The sequence below is a fragment of the Equus quagga genome, chromosome 10 (assembly GCF_021613505.1).
Source record: "Equus quagga isolate Etosha38 chromosome 10, UCLA_HA_Equagga_1.0, whole genome shotgun sequence".
Taxonomy (NCBI): domain Eukaryota; kingdom Metazoa; phylum Chordata; class Mammalia; order Perissodactyla; family Equidae; genus Equus; species Equus quagga.
Window position 1 is genome coordinate 111,855 of NC_060276.1, and position 18,393 is coordinate 130,247.

The 18,393-nt window shown below is 41.0% G+C and overlaps 1 protein-coding gene across 1 annotated transcript; it reads right to left on the reverse strand.

Moving 5' to 3' along the window:
* Positions 1-7,581: 7,581 nt before the first annotated feature.
* SPRY3 (sprouty RTK signaling antagonist 3) lies at positions 7,582-17,255 on the reverse strand. The gene is made up of 2 exons (XM_046672667.1): positions 16,946-17,255; positions 7,582-11,564 (listed from the first exon to the last, which is right to left on the reverse strand). The coding sequence occupies exon 2, from the start codon at positions 11,459-11,461 to the stop codon at positions 10,595-10,597; it is 867 nt and encodes a 288-aa protein (XP_046528623.1). The 5' UTR covers positions 11,462-11,564; positions 16,946-17,255; the 3' UTR covers positions 7,582-10,594.
* Positions 17,256-18,393: the final 1,138 nt, after the last annotated feature.

The window sequence follows — 18,393 nt, forward strand, 5'->3', positions numbered from 1 at the left end:
TATGTCTGGTGGAAAATTCAGAAGCATGTTTTACACAGCTCCAAAGGAGTCCTCAGTGGGAATAATCCACAGTTGCCTAGTAGTAAAGAGATTAATAATATGCCCTTGAATTGATGGTCCCTCCTTTCTTGGTTTACTCTTCTCAGTTCCCTTCTCCTTTTTCCTGAATCACCTCCCCAAATTAACTACATGCAAGCCCTGGTCTCAGGCTCTGCTAGGCTTTTTGTGTAAGCTAAGTTAACATAGAGGGAATGATCACCTGGGGCAAATGCTGCTGATAAGTTGAGTAGGATGAAGACTGAGAATTGACCATTGGATTTAGCAAGGTAGAACCACTGGTGACAATGACGAGAGCTATTTCAGTGATTGGTTGGATCAAAACTCTGGCTGGAGTGGGTTCAAGAGAGAATGCTTCTATTTTCTCAGTGATATGTGGCAAGCTCATAGGCTGGGAGTGGAGGTATGGAGGAGTGGGAGTATTGGAAGTGTGATGAGAGAGAAATGTGAAACAGCCTTTTTGGAGAGTTGGAAAATAAACTGGAGAAATAAAGTAGAAATGCCTGGTGGTACTGAGAGCCCACTTGAAATTTGCGGTTGTTTGTTTTTCTCCAGCCACATTCATCTGTTTGGATGAAAATGTGGAACAAGTGGTTATATTTAACTAAGGTTCAGATTTTGTTAGGCAAGTGTGCCAAAGGCAGAGAGGGTTAAGGGTGAGGTGATGGACCAGAGAGTGTAAGCTGGGTAAGAAGGGCTTGAGGTGGGTGATACAAACAAAAAATATTGGGGGTGGGGTCAATTTTGGTTAGTGTTTGACGATAATAGAAGTGAAGAGCCAACACTGAAATTGTCCAGATCTCCTTTCATGCAATGATTTTATCAAAGTTAGCTAATTAAACATACTATTATACACAAGTCATGTCAAGATAAGTTCTCTGAATATAAGAGGGAACTATTAAATATTCTGGGGAACAGGTATTAACTGAGACTCTCCTGGGCAAATTGGGACATATTATAACTCTACTCATAAGTCATTTTTGTATGGAAAAAAGTAGATTGTAGTAGTTAAAAGCACAAAATTTTTAGAGTCATGGTTCCTGGGTTCAAAACCGGGCACAGAAAACCTTAGTAACTCACCAAAGGTGCGTAGCACATGGTGGAGCTAGCTATAATCCTTCGGATGAAACTCATCAAGGCTGGCTCCTCCCATCTCATACTGTCTTGTGTGTTATTACATTTATTTTCTGATTCTAAATTCACTGTTGCTTCTGGACTTCGGGTTATGCTCTAGTCTTTTGTCAGTAATTACCCTTTATTCTCCTTCTCAGGTCCAATCTCCATTCTGTTTATTTAGATTTTTAACAGATTTCAATGCTCCTACTATTAATGCCTATGGCTAATACCACAACCAAATTTGAGCCTTCCTTTAGAAGTACAGACAGTCTGACTTCTCATTCTGTCCACATGCTACTTTATGAAGCTCATCCTAGACTCTTGCATTAATTGTTGTTGGGCAAAGTACAAGCACTACATCGGTAGTGTAGCTATTAGCAAGGAGTTTTTTGGGTTAGGTTTTCTAGGAAATCATAGACCCCCGAAACATGGCCTCTAACAACTCAATCGTTCCTGAGCATAAGTCATTGCTTCTTAATCACCTGAAAGGTAACCCCCTGCATGAAGCAGGTCTGGATTATAAGTGCCCATCACTATACTTTTAGGCCTCTTGATTCTCACTAATTCCTTATCTCTCTACCTCTCCCTTAAAAAGGAGGCATTTCAAGACGAAATGAGGATATATTTACAAAATAGATTTTTTAAACTAGCCTGTAACATGACATATAGAAATATCTAGGTTAATCATGGCTTGGTTTTAATTTATTAGCATGGCTCAGATAAGAGGATAAAGGAGTGCTTTGTTAAATATATTTTTATATTTAAAAATAACTTCCAAATACGTAAAAATTGTTGGCAAAAATGAATGATGAATTAGGAATGTGTATTATACTTTCAAAATAAGGAAGACACAAGAGGTCCATTTTATAAATTGTACAGAATTCCATTTTTACCAAATAAACAAGTTGCCAGATGTATGACTCCTAAGGGAATAGAAGTGACCCCCCTCTGGAAATTCCTAATATCTGGGATGGATAGAACAGGAATGGGTCTGGATACTCTGTTCTGGTGCCCTGGAGTTCAGGAAATGTGTTCCTTGTGGTTACAGATCATTCTGGGAATACTACAGGCCCCACATAATCTATTGCCTCAGATAAGCCAAGTCAGAAGGCCCCTTTCCTTCTTTCTGGTTTCTATAGCAGTAGCTCTTCTTAACAGTGAGCCCTTCCAACTGGCTTTCCATGCATACTACCTTTCAGAGGAGATATCCCTTTTTTGACCTGCTCCCTCCAAACCCTGATAGGCCTCAGGCATGGAATCTACAAGACCCATAGAAACCCTAGGCTAGTTCAGTCCTAGGGCCATTTTGTAGTTGACTGAGTATATGAAGTCCAGATATCCCATTGCTTTTATATTGCTTTTAATCTCTATCCGAGAGAGAGGGGAAAATAAAAAAGGATGACCTCTGTCCTCAACTTCTAATTTCTTTGATCATCACTGAGGCCAAGTTCAGTTTAAAGGTACATGCAACCCACACAAGTGTTCAATCTTGATACATGTTATCAGGTAGACACAACATCCAAAGGATTGACTGATTAAAATAAAAAGCAACTTTCATTATGCTGTTTTAGAGATTCAGCCTCACATATGTGTTGTACATTAATTCCCTCAAGTATAACATTCCCTGGCATTTGTGTAGAACCTTGTACATTAAAAAATGCTTCTGCTTTAATGGCTCTCACAAAATCTCTAGGCTTTATTATCTTCATTCTACACATGGGAAATCAAAGGTCCAGAGAGGGCACAGAGCAGAGAGAGAAGCAGCATAGCATAAAGACAAGAACTCTGGCCTAGGAGTCAGCAGACCTGGATTCTGATACTCCTAACTTTGTCCCTAACTCACTGTGTGGTTATCAGTAAGTCACTTCCCCTCTCTGAGCCTCAGTATCTGCAATTATAAAATGAGGTGATTGGGCTTTCTCAATCCTGTTTGAATATTTTAATCACCTGGGAGCTTTAAAAAAATCCATTCCTTAGCTCCACCTCCAAAGATTCTGATTTATTTGGTCTCAGGGTACTGTGATTTCCACAACACCACATTGACTAAGAAGAAGTCAATCCAGGGAAAACCACAAATCCAGTCTGGTATTTCTCTTTGAAGGAGAGAAACCTTGTCATTTAGTATAAGATCCAAGTACTACTATGGGGCATATCCTAAAAGGAAGTTTGAAAGGCTGAGACTGTTAGTGAGGCATACTCTAGGGGAAAGCTCAAGGCTCCATCCACATCTCTCCCTGTCTCTCTCTTCCCCTCTCTGTCTCTGTCTCTGTCTGTCTCTCTCTCTCTCTCTCTCACACACACACACACACACACACACACACACACACAATCATTCCAGTGGAAGTGCTGTATGAGTTTGAAAAGAAAGAGTGCTGATATAAGTCAAGGATAAAAAGGAATTCAAGGATATAACCGAACCAAGAGGTTAGTGAAATGAGTTTTAGGTGAGAGAACACTGATTATAGAGCTTTTTCCTTTCATTTTGCTCATTTTCTTAACCCTTGCTTTTCTTTCTGGACCCACATTTAGTATTACTTTCCACTACTTTTTTCTTTCCTTCAATATAGCTTATGTATTAAGATGAGCTTGGAGACTTGTTCTTGGGAGGACTTCACCTCCATTGGAAGGGGACCCTTTAGAAAAAAATTCAAAGAGTAAAACTGTTTAAGCCAATAATCTCTGGTACTGTAAAAATTAGTGTTATTTTCCTTGGATTTCCTTTTTAGTGTTTCTTTTTGTCATCAGAGTGATAAGACTTTGAAGGCTAAGATTAAAGTGTGGGCCTAGAAGAAAAGGGCCAAGGGTGTCATTCTGTCTCCTTTTGGTTTAGGCCTTAGGACATAGGTTCAAAATGAGCCTTCAGGATGCATGTATGGTTTGCCTCATCTTATCACAATAAGAGAACATACAGATGACTTGAGGTTAAAGCCCTATATTAATAAAACTGGAGTGTCTGCCTGAGTGACTGTCTCTGTTTTTGTTCCTTAGTAACCTGCAACAGCAGTATTAGTCAGTTCTTCAAGGACTTGGGGGCTTCTAGATCCTTGTCATCTGTGTCTTTTACCATCAAAGACATGACCATTATCTGGCACAGTGAAAAGGATTGCCTAAATAATTGGAGAATGACAACTTGTGGGTTAGGATTACTCCCTTATTTTCCAGGGGACTGGCTAGCAAATACATTTGAGAGCAACATATATAACTTTGATTGTAATGACAGCAAGGTCCCTAAAAAATGAGCTGTGCATTCCCAAGATGTCTTTTGTAAGGGCTATGTGTCTTGTCCATCATGGCCTTTGAAAGTTGCAACACTGACAGTGTTGTGACAATAAATTTGAGGGTCAAGATAAGCATATGGGCCTAGATTAGGATAAAGGGACGAAGAATCTCAGTCTTATCAAACCTTAGGCCAGAGGTTCAAAAGGGGTACTAATGACCACAATGATCCAGCTTAAATCACCAAAGCAGAAGACTAATTGACAATTTGGAGGTTGAGAATTTTGGTCACATTCACAACTAATAAAATGTCTAGTGGATAGCTACAGTTTTTGATCTGAGCAACTAGAAGTTTGGAACTGGCATTTAAAAGAGATAGGAAAGGATGCAAATTCAGGTTTGAGGAGAAAAAATCAAGAGCTTGGATGAACATGTTATATTTGAAATCCCTATTAGATATCAGATTAGAGATGTGAAATATGCAGTTGGATATATAAGTGGGAAGTTCAAGGGAGTAGTCTAGGCTGGAGATACAATTTTGAGAGACATCATGTAAATGGTGCCCAAAGAGCAGATTTCAAGGCCCAATCCATGGAACACTTGAACATGAAGAGGTGAAGGAGATGAGGGGACCCAGAAAAGAATATAGAGGAGCAGACAGTAAAGTAGGAGGAAAACCAACAGAGTGTGGTATCCTGGAAGGCAAGTGATGAAAGCGCTTTTAGGAGGACAGAGTGAGCAACTGTGTCAAATGCTGCTCATAGGTCAGGGACGATGAGAACTGAGCAGTAACACTGGACTCACTAAAGTGGAGGTCATTGGAGAAGAGTTTTGGTAGATTGTTTGGAGTGATAGCACGAGTTCCTCATTTACCCTGAAAATTTTTCAGAATTCCCTTATGCTCATCTTTTCTTACATGAAAAAGCAAGAATTAAATCAGTGAAATGCATTCAATGTTTTTATGACCTTGCTGATAGATATGAAATCATATCAAAGGGATGTTTTTATCAACTAGATGCTTTGAATTCATGTAGGAATGGTCTGTAGGGCACATGGAACTATCATATATGAAAATTAAAAGATCATATAGCTCTTTGAATGTGTCTATGTGATGTCATCATAATTAGTGGCTGAAATAGAAAAAAATCCAGTCAACCAACAGAATGTTTTATGTTTATGCTGCAAAATAATTTGTTTAGCTAATTTTTCCTGAATTTATTAACTTAACTAGTTTTCATGCTATTATGCTGATGGAAACTAAATGAACATATGTGCATTCATGTACATGCATTGGCTTAGACATGCTTTATGAAGAGTTCAGTAAGATAAAGTTTCTTTTTATACTAAGAAGAAGGGTATTTTGAGACTTTTTTACTCCTCTAATTGAACTAAGGACTTCATTTCCATGCAGAAAGAAGCCCTTCAAAGCAAGCCAGAGAATACGTAGGTTGAGGAAGGCAAATTTAGTACAGTCCTGAGCACCACAATAAAGCCTTATGTACTTTATATATGGTAGATTATCTCTAACTCACTTTGAATGAATGTGATTGAAGATATAAGGGAAAAGGACCAACTGAGTATACCACTTTAAGTTCATATGTCTCCCTAGATCCACACACTTGCCTTGCTGTCTTTAGTGGAGCCTCAATGCTACCCCATTGCTGCTGAGGCATGAAATGACAAGGTACATGCTTGGGCACCCACACCCAAACTACCCAGAAGTGCAGGGGAGTTGATGTCCTACGGCGAAGGTATTTGACTAATAAGATGAGAGGTGGGAGATGAATTATTCTCACTTCCTCCTCCAGAGGTGCTGTATGGATATGCAGTATGGCCTGTCATAAAAGACTGAGAAATCAGCTTATCATCAAACAGATTGTTGCCAACACAGTGATATACTCCTTTATGTTTGCTCTCCTTCCTTCTCTACTTCACTACTGTTTTTCCTTACTCCTGCTTCCCTGGGATTGTGCATAAACTTTTGCTTCAAGCTCTATTTTCTAAGAAACCCAGACTAAGACATCTAGAAATTAGGAATTCTGGAATTAAGTCATAATTCCACCCAAACCCAGAACTATGTGACTTTGGACAGGTTATCTTCCCTCTCTGTGCATCTTTTTCCATAACAATTAAATGTGGATGTTGGAGTAGATGGTTTTAAGGGTCTTTTGGGCTCCGAAATAATCCCAGGGTAAAAGATCGTCAGTGTGAAGGAGGTGATGGGGAAAGATAAGGTATTAGAGTGACCAATGGTCATCAGTGGATTGCTTACATTTGAATCAGAAGAATGTACTCAATATAATCAATGAGTTTGAATGTTAACAGCTCCAACCAATCTTAAGTTCCAAAAATAGTTTTAGTTCTACTTTCTACAGAAAGAAATTGAATTAATTTTCCTGGGCCTATAAAGAGAAGGCCAAATAAACTCTAACCATCCTTGGCACAAGAAAATACTTCTTTACTAGCTCTATACCATAAGCTGTCTGAGAATGGCAACTGGCTGCAAGCATGTTTTCAAAGGGAGTAGTGGAGAAGTTTGTAATGCCACCATCTTGGGAAGGAAGACAGCTAACATACGATGTCTGTAACTATTGCTTCACTCCTAACATAGGAGCACATTTGTTTCAACTCTTAGGCTGCAGGTGGAGTTAGGGACAGGACTATTCACCATTTGAGGCTTGTTACACCAGAAGGATTTACATTATGCTCCAGAGTTCTATATCTGACTCTGGAGCATGGACTCAGGAGGCAGACAGCCTAAGTTAAAATCTTAGCTCCACCATTTACAAGTTTTATTACCTTTGGCAAGTCACTTAAACTCTCTGTGCTTCAGTTTTCTCATCTGTAAAATGGCAATAGTAATAGTAACCTACATCAGAGAGTTATTGTGAGGATTAAATGAGCTAATATAGGTAATGTGCTTAAAATAGTGCTTAGCACTGTGTAAATATTCGCTATATTTACTATAGCTTATTGTGATGAGGAACGATGGCTGGAACCAAAGGAAAACTCTTGGCTAAAGCCATATGAAATGTATCAAGAGACCAATATGTGGAAAGCAGTAGAGTTAGGGGGTAACAGATTACTTAACTGCAAAAAAATGCTAAGCGGGAAACACCCTCTAAATATTCCTGTTTATACAGTACATGACACAAAGTAGAAAAATAATGAAAACAGAGCCTCTCTGCAGGATTTAGAGTTCTTTTGTATATATTTTAAATATACATGTGCAATACATTAAAATATATAGAGATGTGTGAATATATATATTTACATATATATATCACAGAAGGGATACATATGCACACTCACTCACATGTCCGTGTGCATACCCCAACAGGACCCATCTATACGTAAACCAGATGCAGTCCATATCAGGCCAACTTGGACACAAGTGAAAGCCCTGACTCAGCAGCAGATTGCGGATTGCAACTGCATCTGAGTAACCCTTCAGTTTCTTCTACCAAGTATAAGGCCATTTAGAAATACACTGAGAAGAGCTCCTCTGGGTGTATGGCAGAGCCCAGAGTCCCTCTGGCAGTGCACAGTTTGCCTGAGTAAGGACTGCAGGATTGGGATATCAAGGAGCTATCAAGAAGGAGGGTCTTGTGTTATTTTGGGTCCTGAAACTAATAAGCAAACATCCATAGAATAACTTTAGCTCCAGGAACAATGCACTAGTGTCATAGAATCCTTATATATCTCAGCTCTAAGCGAATTTCAGGCGGAAGCAGGGAGAAGTGTGTGTTGCTACTCATCACCACCCAGCTTGACCCAGAGAACTGGGCGCAGCTTTTAGGGGTAGATAAGTTCAAAGTTCAATCAGGCAGACTTGTAAGATAAAAAATGTTACTTAAAATTGAAGGATCTGAAAGCAACATAAGAGGTTACAGGTGTTGGTTTGGGTTTATAAATGTTCCAAGAAGCCAAACCTTATATATGGCACCATTTGCAGCAATATCATTAACATTATTAATAATCATCATAACATATTTATATATACAAAAATAGAGCAAAGCAATTCTAGAAGAAGAGGTGAAAGTGAAGGTGTGGGGTTATGTGCAGCCCAAATGTCAGTACACTTCAGGAAGATTCAGAACCAACAAAGACTGGCACATATTTCTGTAGTATATATCCAACAAAGGGATGTGGATGTTCCCTTCTTCTTCCCCCTGTGTATGACTATAGATTTCTCCCCACCTCTCCACCCTGCAAAACATCCATGCACACTTTAAAAGAGATGATATATAAAGTTAGAGTCTGGAAGTCTTAAACTAAGTTGGAGCACCTTGATTTCAAGCAAGTGCCCTCAATCTCTGAATTCCTTAGTGAATTTTGGATTCACTTACAGAGGGAAACTGTATCTAATACTCGTGTCTTTTAGCAGCAGTCTTTAGGAGCCTGCCATCACCACTGCAGCCTTTTCCCATTGAGGGGGATTCACATCACAGGCTCTTGGTATTTTTTAAAAGAGAAGTCAGTTCTCTGCATTATACATCTTTCATCTCAGTTTTCCACTGTTGCTGAAATTTAAGTTCTCAGGTAACTGCCACTGCAGACAAAGCCAGGAGCGAGCACAGTGTGTGCAGCAAAGGGTAGGTGCAATGGCGAAGATACAGCTGGGTTAGGGCTTCCTTAAGCTTTTCTTTTCCACACTTGAGCTTCTACAAGGTGACAAAGCCAAAGATGATGTCCACTGGGGGCAGCCTCGATACCTGATAGTTAACTAGCCACCCACCATGCACTGCATAAAGACCACCATACTAACTTGGCATGGTTTCTGAAAATCAAATGGGAATGGCTTTCTGTCATTGTTAATACAGTCCTAGGAGAAAAGTCCCATGACTTAATGTGGTACAGGGTACAGAATATTGAACTAGGAGTCAGAAGGCCTGTATTCCAGTCCCAACTCTGTTATTAGCTCAGTGTGTGGCCTTGGGAAAATCCCTTCGTATCTCCAGGCCTCAGTTTTCCCATCTGTAACATAAGGGCATTTAACTAGATTAACAGTTAAGATTCCTTCCAGCTCTAAAATTTTATGACTTTTTATGTCCATTATTAAGGCCTGAGCCATGCAGTCTCAGGGCAGTTAGCTTCTAAGAGAGAACAGACCTCTGTAATATCCTTTGCTTTGTTCATTTAGCTATAAAGCACGTCTGCCTTTGGCACTTGGGTCAGACATACAAAGTTATGAGCATCCTGATTTACTATCCTACTCAGCATGCTAGTGGAATCTGTCAGTACTATAAGTTGATTATTGGGAAAGGGAGGGAAACTCCAGCTACTAATTCAACCTGGAAATGTAAGATAACTTTGCCTCATATGCTCACAAACAGGTGAGCATGGTTATGAGTGCACACACATGTCAGGATATAGACTATTGCTAGTTATCAGTTCATTACAGTAATCCATTTCCCTTAATAAAAATTAGTAAATAGTATAGCATAGCAAAGTTTGGCGTCAAAGGAAACACCTATGGAAAAACAGCACTTTGGGACACGTAAGAAAGAGAAAAGGGACAGATAAAGAGAGAGAAAGACAGATCAAACAAGACAGAAATACAGGCAGAGAAAGGTTTAGTCTGAGAGAGATGGAGCAAAGGGGTAGAACGGAAGAGAGAGAGGAGGAAAAGTAAAAGTAGAGAGGGGGAGAATGAAGGGGAAAAGGGTACAGAACAGAGTAATGAAAGAGGAGGAAAGAGGGAGAGAGAAGATTAAAGAAGAGGAGGGCAGTAAACAGGGAGAAGGGGTCAGATTCCCTGGAATATTGAATGCTGTTCCACATGGACCTGTGAAAACCATCTTAGAAGAAAGCTTCCAAAGGCACTGTGGAAAGCAGAGTGACGCTCAGAGCCTGCATCGAGAGGCATTACATTGGGGAGCCCCTAAACCTCCACGTTGCTGGCTCTGTCAGTCCTCAGTGTCCAAATCTCATGCCTATATATCACCTGAATTTGCCATGACAGCCATAAAGGCTGAGATGGCGGGGTGTAAAAAGGTTGAAGAGGAGTGGGCTAGATACTGTGAGAAAGAACAAGCATCCTGCACCAGGATGCACTTGGCCATTCCCCTGACACTGCAGGAACAAAATTGGTGAGGCTCTAACTTTGGCTACTTTACTCCTCCTCCCCCTCTTCAAAGATGAGGCCTATGCTTTACTGATGGGGGCTAGAAGGAGAAAGCTCTGGATCCATTTTGTGGCAAGGTCATACAGACTTTTCCTGGGTCTTAGGGAAGGGTGCGCTACCAGAAGAGATTTTTCTGCACACAGTGTTGGTGTGCCTCTTACAGCGGCAGCCTGGTCGCCTGAGGCTATCATAGCCCTGCTGGCACAGATGGAGGCATCCACGGGTAGGCAGGTAGCAGCACAGGCAGGGTAGGAAGAGGGAGATGAGGCTCATGGCTGCCCAGCGGACGAAGCAAGAGCTAGGCCCACAGGAGCAGGGCTCATCAGCGCAGTTGTCTTCATCATCAGTGGAGCAGTGGTAGAAGAGGCCCTTAACACAGCAGAGACAAGAGCCATAATCAAGGAGGCTCTCAGCAGAGCAAAGGCAACGCTGGTTGCACAGCCAGCAGGAGGGGAGAGGGCGAGCCGCTGTGCAGAGGACACATTTGCAGCGCCCACACTCCTCGCAGATGAAGAGGTGCTCACTGGGGTGCACTGCAGATTGCTCAGCTTCTCCCTTCAGAGCACCATCAGCCTTTGAGTTGGTCCCTGCTCCAGGCTGGGTTCGGATGATGGACTGGCCTGAAGGTGAGGGTGTAATGCTGGCCAAGAGCCTTTGATCAGAGGCAGTGGTGCTATGGGACATTGAGCTGGCAATGCTAGATTGGCTCAGATGCTGAGGCAAGGGCTGCAATTGATGGCACTGGCTGAGACTGCGGGGGAGAGCAGTAGGCATGGTAGCCAGGGACCAATCAGATTTGTGGGTTTGCACAATAAGGGAAGGGCTGGAGAGGGCCTGTTTACAGGGGGCGGGAGGCCGTTCCACATAATCATTGCTAGCATGAGTAGAGCGTAGCTGTTCAATAGGCAGAATTTGTTGGAAATCATCTGTCACTGCGGCATCCATTTTGCCTTGATTCTTGAGTTCTGAGTGGTTTTGGATCAGGGTGGCACTTATGGTGATAAAGAGCCCTTGTAGTTACATGGGCTTTAGGGCACATCAGAAAATCCTAGGAGAGAAGGAATAGAAACAATAAATGAGAACACACAAGCATGAGTACTTTGCAGGGAACTAACAAAGCTCAGGCCCTATCACCACCACTACCTTCAACCACTTTATGGTGGTCTTCATGTTACACCTTTATTCTGTAATTGACCTCACCTACTTCTTTACAGACTTACAGGCAAGTCTGGTCATCCCATCCAGACTATAAAGCCCTTTGGGGGCAAAGATCATATCGTTGATTCCTTTTGTATTTCATCATATGACTAGGGTCACAGGAGCAGCTAGCTCATTCAGATGTTTACTAACAGAGAAATACAGGCCTTGAACATCAAAATTATAATAAAAATGGAACCTAATTTCAAATGCAAAAGCCACTTCTTGAAGCAATGCTGATGTAAAAGAGAAAGCCTCAAAAGTCTTCCATAGAAGTTGCTCATATATATATATATATATATATATATATATATATATATCACCAATCAAAATTCTCCTTTCAGTGAAATTTGTGATAACCATAAATAAATAGATGGGAAAGGACATGCTTGATTCAATGAATATAGGCATGCAAGCAAGATGCAATAATGGCAGAGCTGTGGCAGAGACACAGAGGGCAGAAATTAGGCTATCTGTAGAATAACAGCAAAAAACCCTTCCCAAGAGTGTAAAGAAGCCAAGACTAATCATCTTGCAGTTCTCCTTACCTTATAAGCTGCTTTAACTTATTGAGGAGGTGATTCTTTCTAAATGACACTGTGGCTCCAGAATCAAAGTTTTGTATATGTGGGAGTAACACTGGGGATGGGGGAACCATAGAAGATGAGCCTCTAATTATCACAAATATCACCTGTAATTGTACCTATTACCACCCCAAGTCAAGTCTATATTGATGGGATTTACTAGGAAGAATCTACTAGGACTACTTTGGTCTACCTCTACCTTACACAGTAAATTGGCTTTCTTAAAGAGTAGCAATATCCTTATACCAGATTTAAGTTAAGTTGAATATCTAGAAAGCACATGCTTGTGTCTCCACTGTAGCACAATCAGGAAGAGTTGGGTGGTCATCCCCTGAAGGATCTGATTTAGCATAGTACTGATAATGGTGACCATGAGGAAAATATTGTACAAACAGTAGATTACTGTATTGCATCACCTGGAAGCCAAAAAGGTGTACACAAGGAAACGTAAACACAAATCCAAGAGTTATCTTGGAAACATTAGAACCTAGGAAACACTAGCATGAATAAAGTATATATTTGAAATTCATCAGATTTCCACCCTCCTCAAAATAGATCGATTACTCACACTACTGTATGGGATGGAAAGCTTGAATGAGTAATATAAATGAAGAAGTGAGAGAAGATAGTGCTTGATTAGGTTTCCATAAGCAAGCAAACAACACTAAAATGTGCCCAAAGCTCAATAACAGGAAAATTAAGGAAAAAGTTCATAAAGGACTCAAAGTCTAACAATATGGCCAGAGTCATTGCCTTTTGGGGCTATATCCCCACGCAAACCTGTTTAGTTGAATTTACATCTGTTCATTTTTTGAAAAGAAGATTTAATTTGGTTAAAAATAACTTTTCTGGCACATCATATCAAAGAACCAGTCTGACTATAATTTCACTTTTTAGCTAGTTGTTTTGGTATTATTTAATACAGCACAAGAGAACGCAGATAAACAATATGGAGATCCCAAGACTCAAATATCTATATAACCTTTATCAAACCACTTGTTTTGTTTGGGCCTTCGTTTCACCATCTACATAATTATAGAAGTGGAGTAGGTGATTTCGAAGGACTCTGCCCCATTATGGTCTATAATTCTATAACTACACAATTTGACAAAGGAATTCCCTTCAACCACACCTTCTAAATCTCCAATCCTTGAGTGTAAACTGGGCAACATGCCCTTGTTTATTTGGGCATTCAAAAATGAAATCTACGTCTTTTTTATTTACTTGGATTCACAGCCTCCTGAAGCCTCCCACCACTACCTTTTCTGTATCTTTATTAAGATTCATAGTCTCAGCACTGGAAAGGAACAGGTAGCTTTCATTTGAACACCCAAATAAACAAGGACACATTGTTCAGCTAACTTGAAGAGTATATGGATGTAGGAGCTTTGGATTGAGAAGAGTCTTTTGACAAATTTATGAGAAATGGATTTATTCCTCATTGATCAGATAAAGAACGTGTGGGGCCCTTCAAGTCCTTTACACTGTAAGAACAATAACACACACACTGGATGCACTTTAGACTCATTGATTTCCCAAAGGAAACTAGATTCAGAACATATTGGAATTGCAAGAATCAATGACTCACAGGAAGGCATACAAGGTCTCAAAGTTACAGGAGATAATCATATGGGATTCCAAGGATGTCACTAGGGATCTCAGGGACATGCCCTCAAGGTTGAAGGCTAAGATTGGAGGAATCTAGGTCATAATAGAAATGACTCAGAACCATGTTCAAAGGGGATCCTGTCTTGGCAGCAGAAGAGTATATATTGTCTAGATTGCCCTGTAAAATCTTTTATTAGAATGGACTGTGGAAGAATGGACTGTGGAAGATCTGCAATACTGTGGGTAGTAAGACCTGGGTAAAATCAGGGTGTTGAGTAGGACTGAATGACAATAAATTGTTTGCCATTCTGGACATGCTGAATCTGATCTGGCTAACAGGATGAACTGAAATAGATACTGTACGGGAAGGTAAGAGGGAAAAAATATTGAGAAATGAATAGGCAAGAGACTCCTGCAGTACACAGATTAGATGAAAAACTACTACTGCATGCATGTTTATGATTCAGAAATCCACCCATTAAAGGGCCATTCATTGTGAGCAGCAACAGTCAACAAACTGACTGTGCTGTTGGTCAATTTCATGTTCTATTAAGTGAGAGAGAGAATATACATATCATATATTATTAAATAGGAGCTAAGGTGATTACAAGTCTTGGCTGCACATTGATGGGATCTAGTGATTTCTGTCACGTACTGCCTCTGCAGTAATGAATGATGCATTGTAAACCCACTCCCATCTCAGTCCCTCTGGCCAGGTGCTCATAGCTTTCTCAACTGTTTTTCTGTAGCCCTGAAATTTGCTATGTTCAACCTAAACAGAAATTTCTGTTCTTATGCCAACTTAGGGACTAGAAAGCTAAATCTATTCAAGAAATGCAGTTTGTTAATGAAAGAAAAATGCATTTTCTCCCTGGAACCTAAAATCTGTCATATTGAGACTGAAGTTGAAAACTTTCCTATCTAAAGCCCTTCTATGCTAACACATTAAGACAGTTCTGATTTCTATGATAAATCCTTTCTGATACAATATGACTCAATCTGGATTTCAAAGAAGAGGAAAGAGAAAAAGAAGGTGAGCCTGGCTTCTCTTCTCTCCCACTCCCATGAGTTCAATGCTATTTTGTACTTTACTGTGTAACAGCTCTGGGGTGTGTTGCTTTTTTCTGTGCTCTGCTGTTACATACACTCGTTCTCAGAATAACTGAAAGCAAACATAGGGGGAATTTCTGCTATGGCTTTATATGTTTTCTTAGTTCTACTGTTCCAAAGTCTGCTCTCTAAAAATCCCCCTCTGTGCAAAAGCATTTGCATCTCTATCAAAGCACTCCCCCCTTACAAATACCAAGTTGTATATAGTTTACATTACTAACCTCTCAGCCACTGACTGGGCCTCCCTCCTACCGCATACATCTTGCTGGAGCTGCCAGTTTCTCACCACATTTAACTCTTAACTTGTCACTTTGCTACCCTAGTCCTATTCATTACTTTAGTAGTTTCATTAAGACTCATAGCAGTTTATTTCAAACCAGAGTCTTACAGTTTTAAGACCTTGCATTTTTAAAGTTATAAGTGTTTTAGTGATGAGCAATACAGGGAAAAATTGTAATATCAAGCGAATTCACATACTTCTCATCCTGAAGAATATGCTAGTTGTTCATTTAAGAAGTGGGAATCTTTCTTTAAATCCCAAATACTTTTATAAGAGACAAGAAACTTAAGTTCTAGTTCTAACTCTAGCTCTACTTTGCTGTATGACTGTGGGCAAGTGACTTCTGCTCCAGGCCTCAGTTTTTTTATCTGTAAAATGAGGAGGTATGAAAGGAGGGTTTTTAAAGCCCTTTCGTATCCTGATGCTCTAAATTTTTTTATGCTGGGTTTATTGGTTGCCTTTCTCTGTCTCAAAAGTCTTTCATGAAGAATTAGTCTCCTTTCCTTTAGGTTCTTCCTAACTACTCAGCTCCTCAACTTTGAATAAAATACCTCCAAATCCAAGTCACTCAGGTCACTACCTAGATTGTTTCACAGCTAAAGAGTCTTAAAAAAAGAACATGCAAAAAACAAGATGTATAGAATGTTACACTAAAGTCTTAGTAAATGTTTATCTAGAAATGGAATAAGGCTAATACTTCCTTGTGGCTAAACTACTAGCTTGTGCCTTATTTGTATGTATGTATGCAGCTGCCCTTGGGGACATGATTTAACACCTGGTAGATCCAAATTCACGTGATAGCACATTATGTTACAGTGAGGTTTTAATGAATCCAGAAAAGCAACAACAGTTTGCATTTCAAAATAGGTTTTCTGTTTAAGAGTTCAAGGTCTGTTTTCTGTTCATCTAACTTGGTTTGCAGCATGCAGAGGTGAGCAATAATTATAATTAGACGAATGGAAGGGAGCGTAAACCACTGCCCTAGGTCCTATCAAATGCCTATTGGCTAACTAGACATGCTCACAGGTTCTCACTTTTGACAAAATTTCCATATGCCACACAGAGACGTGTGCACACACACTCAGGCATGGATCCAGAGATTTCTAAATCATTGCTCTGACTCAATGTAAGTAGGGGGTTATGTCGTGTCAGCTTGCGCCATTTCTACCCAGGGCAAGGTGATGTGATGAAATCTGAACGATGCACAGCCCAGACTCGTGAGCCAATAGCAGACTAGCCCCATGCTGACAGGATGCCCGCTGGGCAGCCAGACTGGTCTCAGCACAGGCTCTCCCTACGTCCTCAGTTTGGGTGGTTAGGCTGCGCTACAAGGGGCTTAGACAAGCACCAAAACGCATTTACAGGTCAACAGGCTAGAAATTAAATTGACATTTGATTACAAAAAGGTTATTTTGAAGTTCTATTTTGATTTATAAATTTCCAATACGGATAGTTTTCCGCAAGAGCTGATTCGTTTAAATTTCATTTAAACGGTTTTCATTTTATTTTACTCACGCGCTTGCGCTTCGGCGCGTGCACAGACGCGCGCGCACGCGCGCACACACATTCAGGGTGGCTGGAATGAATGGTAATCTGTGCATTGCATAGAAAGGATTCCAGGGTCTTTAAGAGCTAATCTGTATAGCTTACCTTGAGGAAAGGGTTTATCCATGGTGAGAAAAGCAGAAGAACTAATGCCCCATATGGCTCAAAGGACCTCTTCTTCTCCTGAGTCTAGGTTTCTCCACCTCTCTTCGGAAAGTCTGAATGAAAACTCCTTCACTGGCAGTGGAGCCAGAAACAGAGATAGTTCTGTCTCGGTCTTTCTGACACAGCAGAGAAAACGAGAAGAAAAAAAAAAAGATGAGGCGCGGGAGGAGAGTCAGACCTGTAGTGGCAGATACTTTGTATAGATTTTACATGCAGATCTAAATCTTGAAGCACGTATTCCCCAAAGAAAGCTCAGCAGGATAAATTCACCTCCTCCTCCTCTTTCTCCTCCTCCTCCTCTTCTTTCTCCTCCTCCTTCTCCTATTTCTCCTCCCCCTCCTCCTCCGCCTCTTTCTCCTCCCCCTTCTCCTCCTCCTCCTCTTTTTTCCCCTCCTCCCCCAGCGTTTTCTTTCCCCTACTCTTCCCCTCCCCCTTGCCTCCTCCCCTTTCTCCTCCTTTACCTCCTCCCCCTCCTTCTCTTTTGCCTCCGCCTCCACCTCCGCCTCTGTCTCCTCCAATCTGACAGATGAACTGAAGCAGCAGAAACTGCAGTTGTAGACACAGGGTATCTCAACAGAGCAATAGATACCGCCAGTGTGTGATTATTTGTATAGTTCAGGGTGTGTTGGTATATGATCGGCAGAGAGCGCGGGGGGGGGGGGGGGGGGGGGGGGGTGAATAAGCGGGGGGGGGGGGGGGGGAAAAGGGGGGGGGGGGGGGGGGGGGGGCGGGGGGATGGGGATGAGATTGCAGTGTATTCATCTCAGCTAGCTGGGTGTTTTGTGAATGTAGATGATTTCTTGAGGTCTTGTGAATGGGTTATAGGGGAGGATGGGAGGGAAGGGATTTATTGCTCCTTGTTATAATTTCTTTCTCTCCCTCTCTCTGTGTCATTTGCTTTCCCGGAGCTGTAGCTCTTAATGCTTGGCTAAGTGGCGTCATCCAGTTGAAATTGAATCGACCCATTAGAACTCCCCATAGGAATCTCTGTATCCGGTCCCTGGGTAATGACTGAGCCAGAATTTAAAGGGGAATTGGCTGGGTGGAGAGTAACAATTTTAAGGAGGCTTTATTTAAATATCTCTGCCAATCACGGTCCTACCAAACCACTCAGCCCTTGTTGAGTGAGTGCAGCTTTAATCAGATAAAGAAACAGAGCTTTTCCTTTGTTTAAGGGCTTCTCCCACCTCTTTTCCGCATTCATTCCCACTTTTTCAGCACTAATAATGATTAACCATCCATCATCCATTGGGAAACCATTACCCAACCTACTTTCCTTTTCTACCTTTATATGTCATATATTCAACAAATATTTTTGAGTGCCTTCTTTTGTGCTAGCTGTTGTGGACTCAATAAGGAAGACAGAATCTGCCTTCATGGAACCTCCT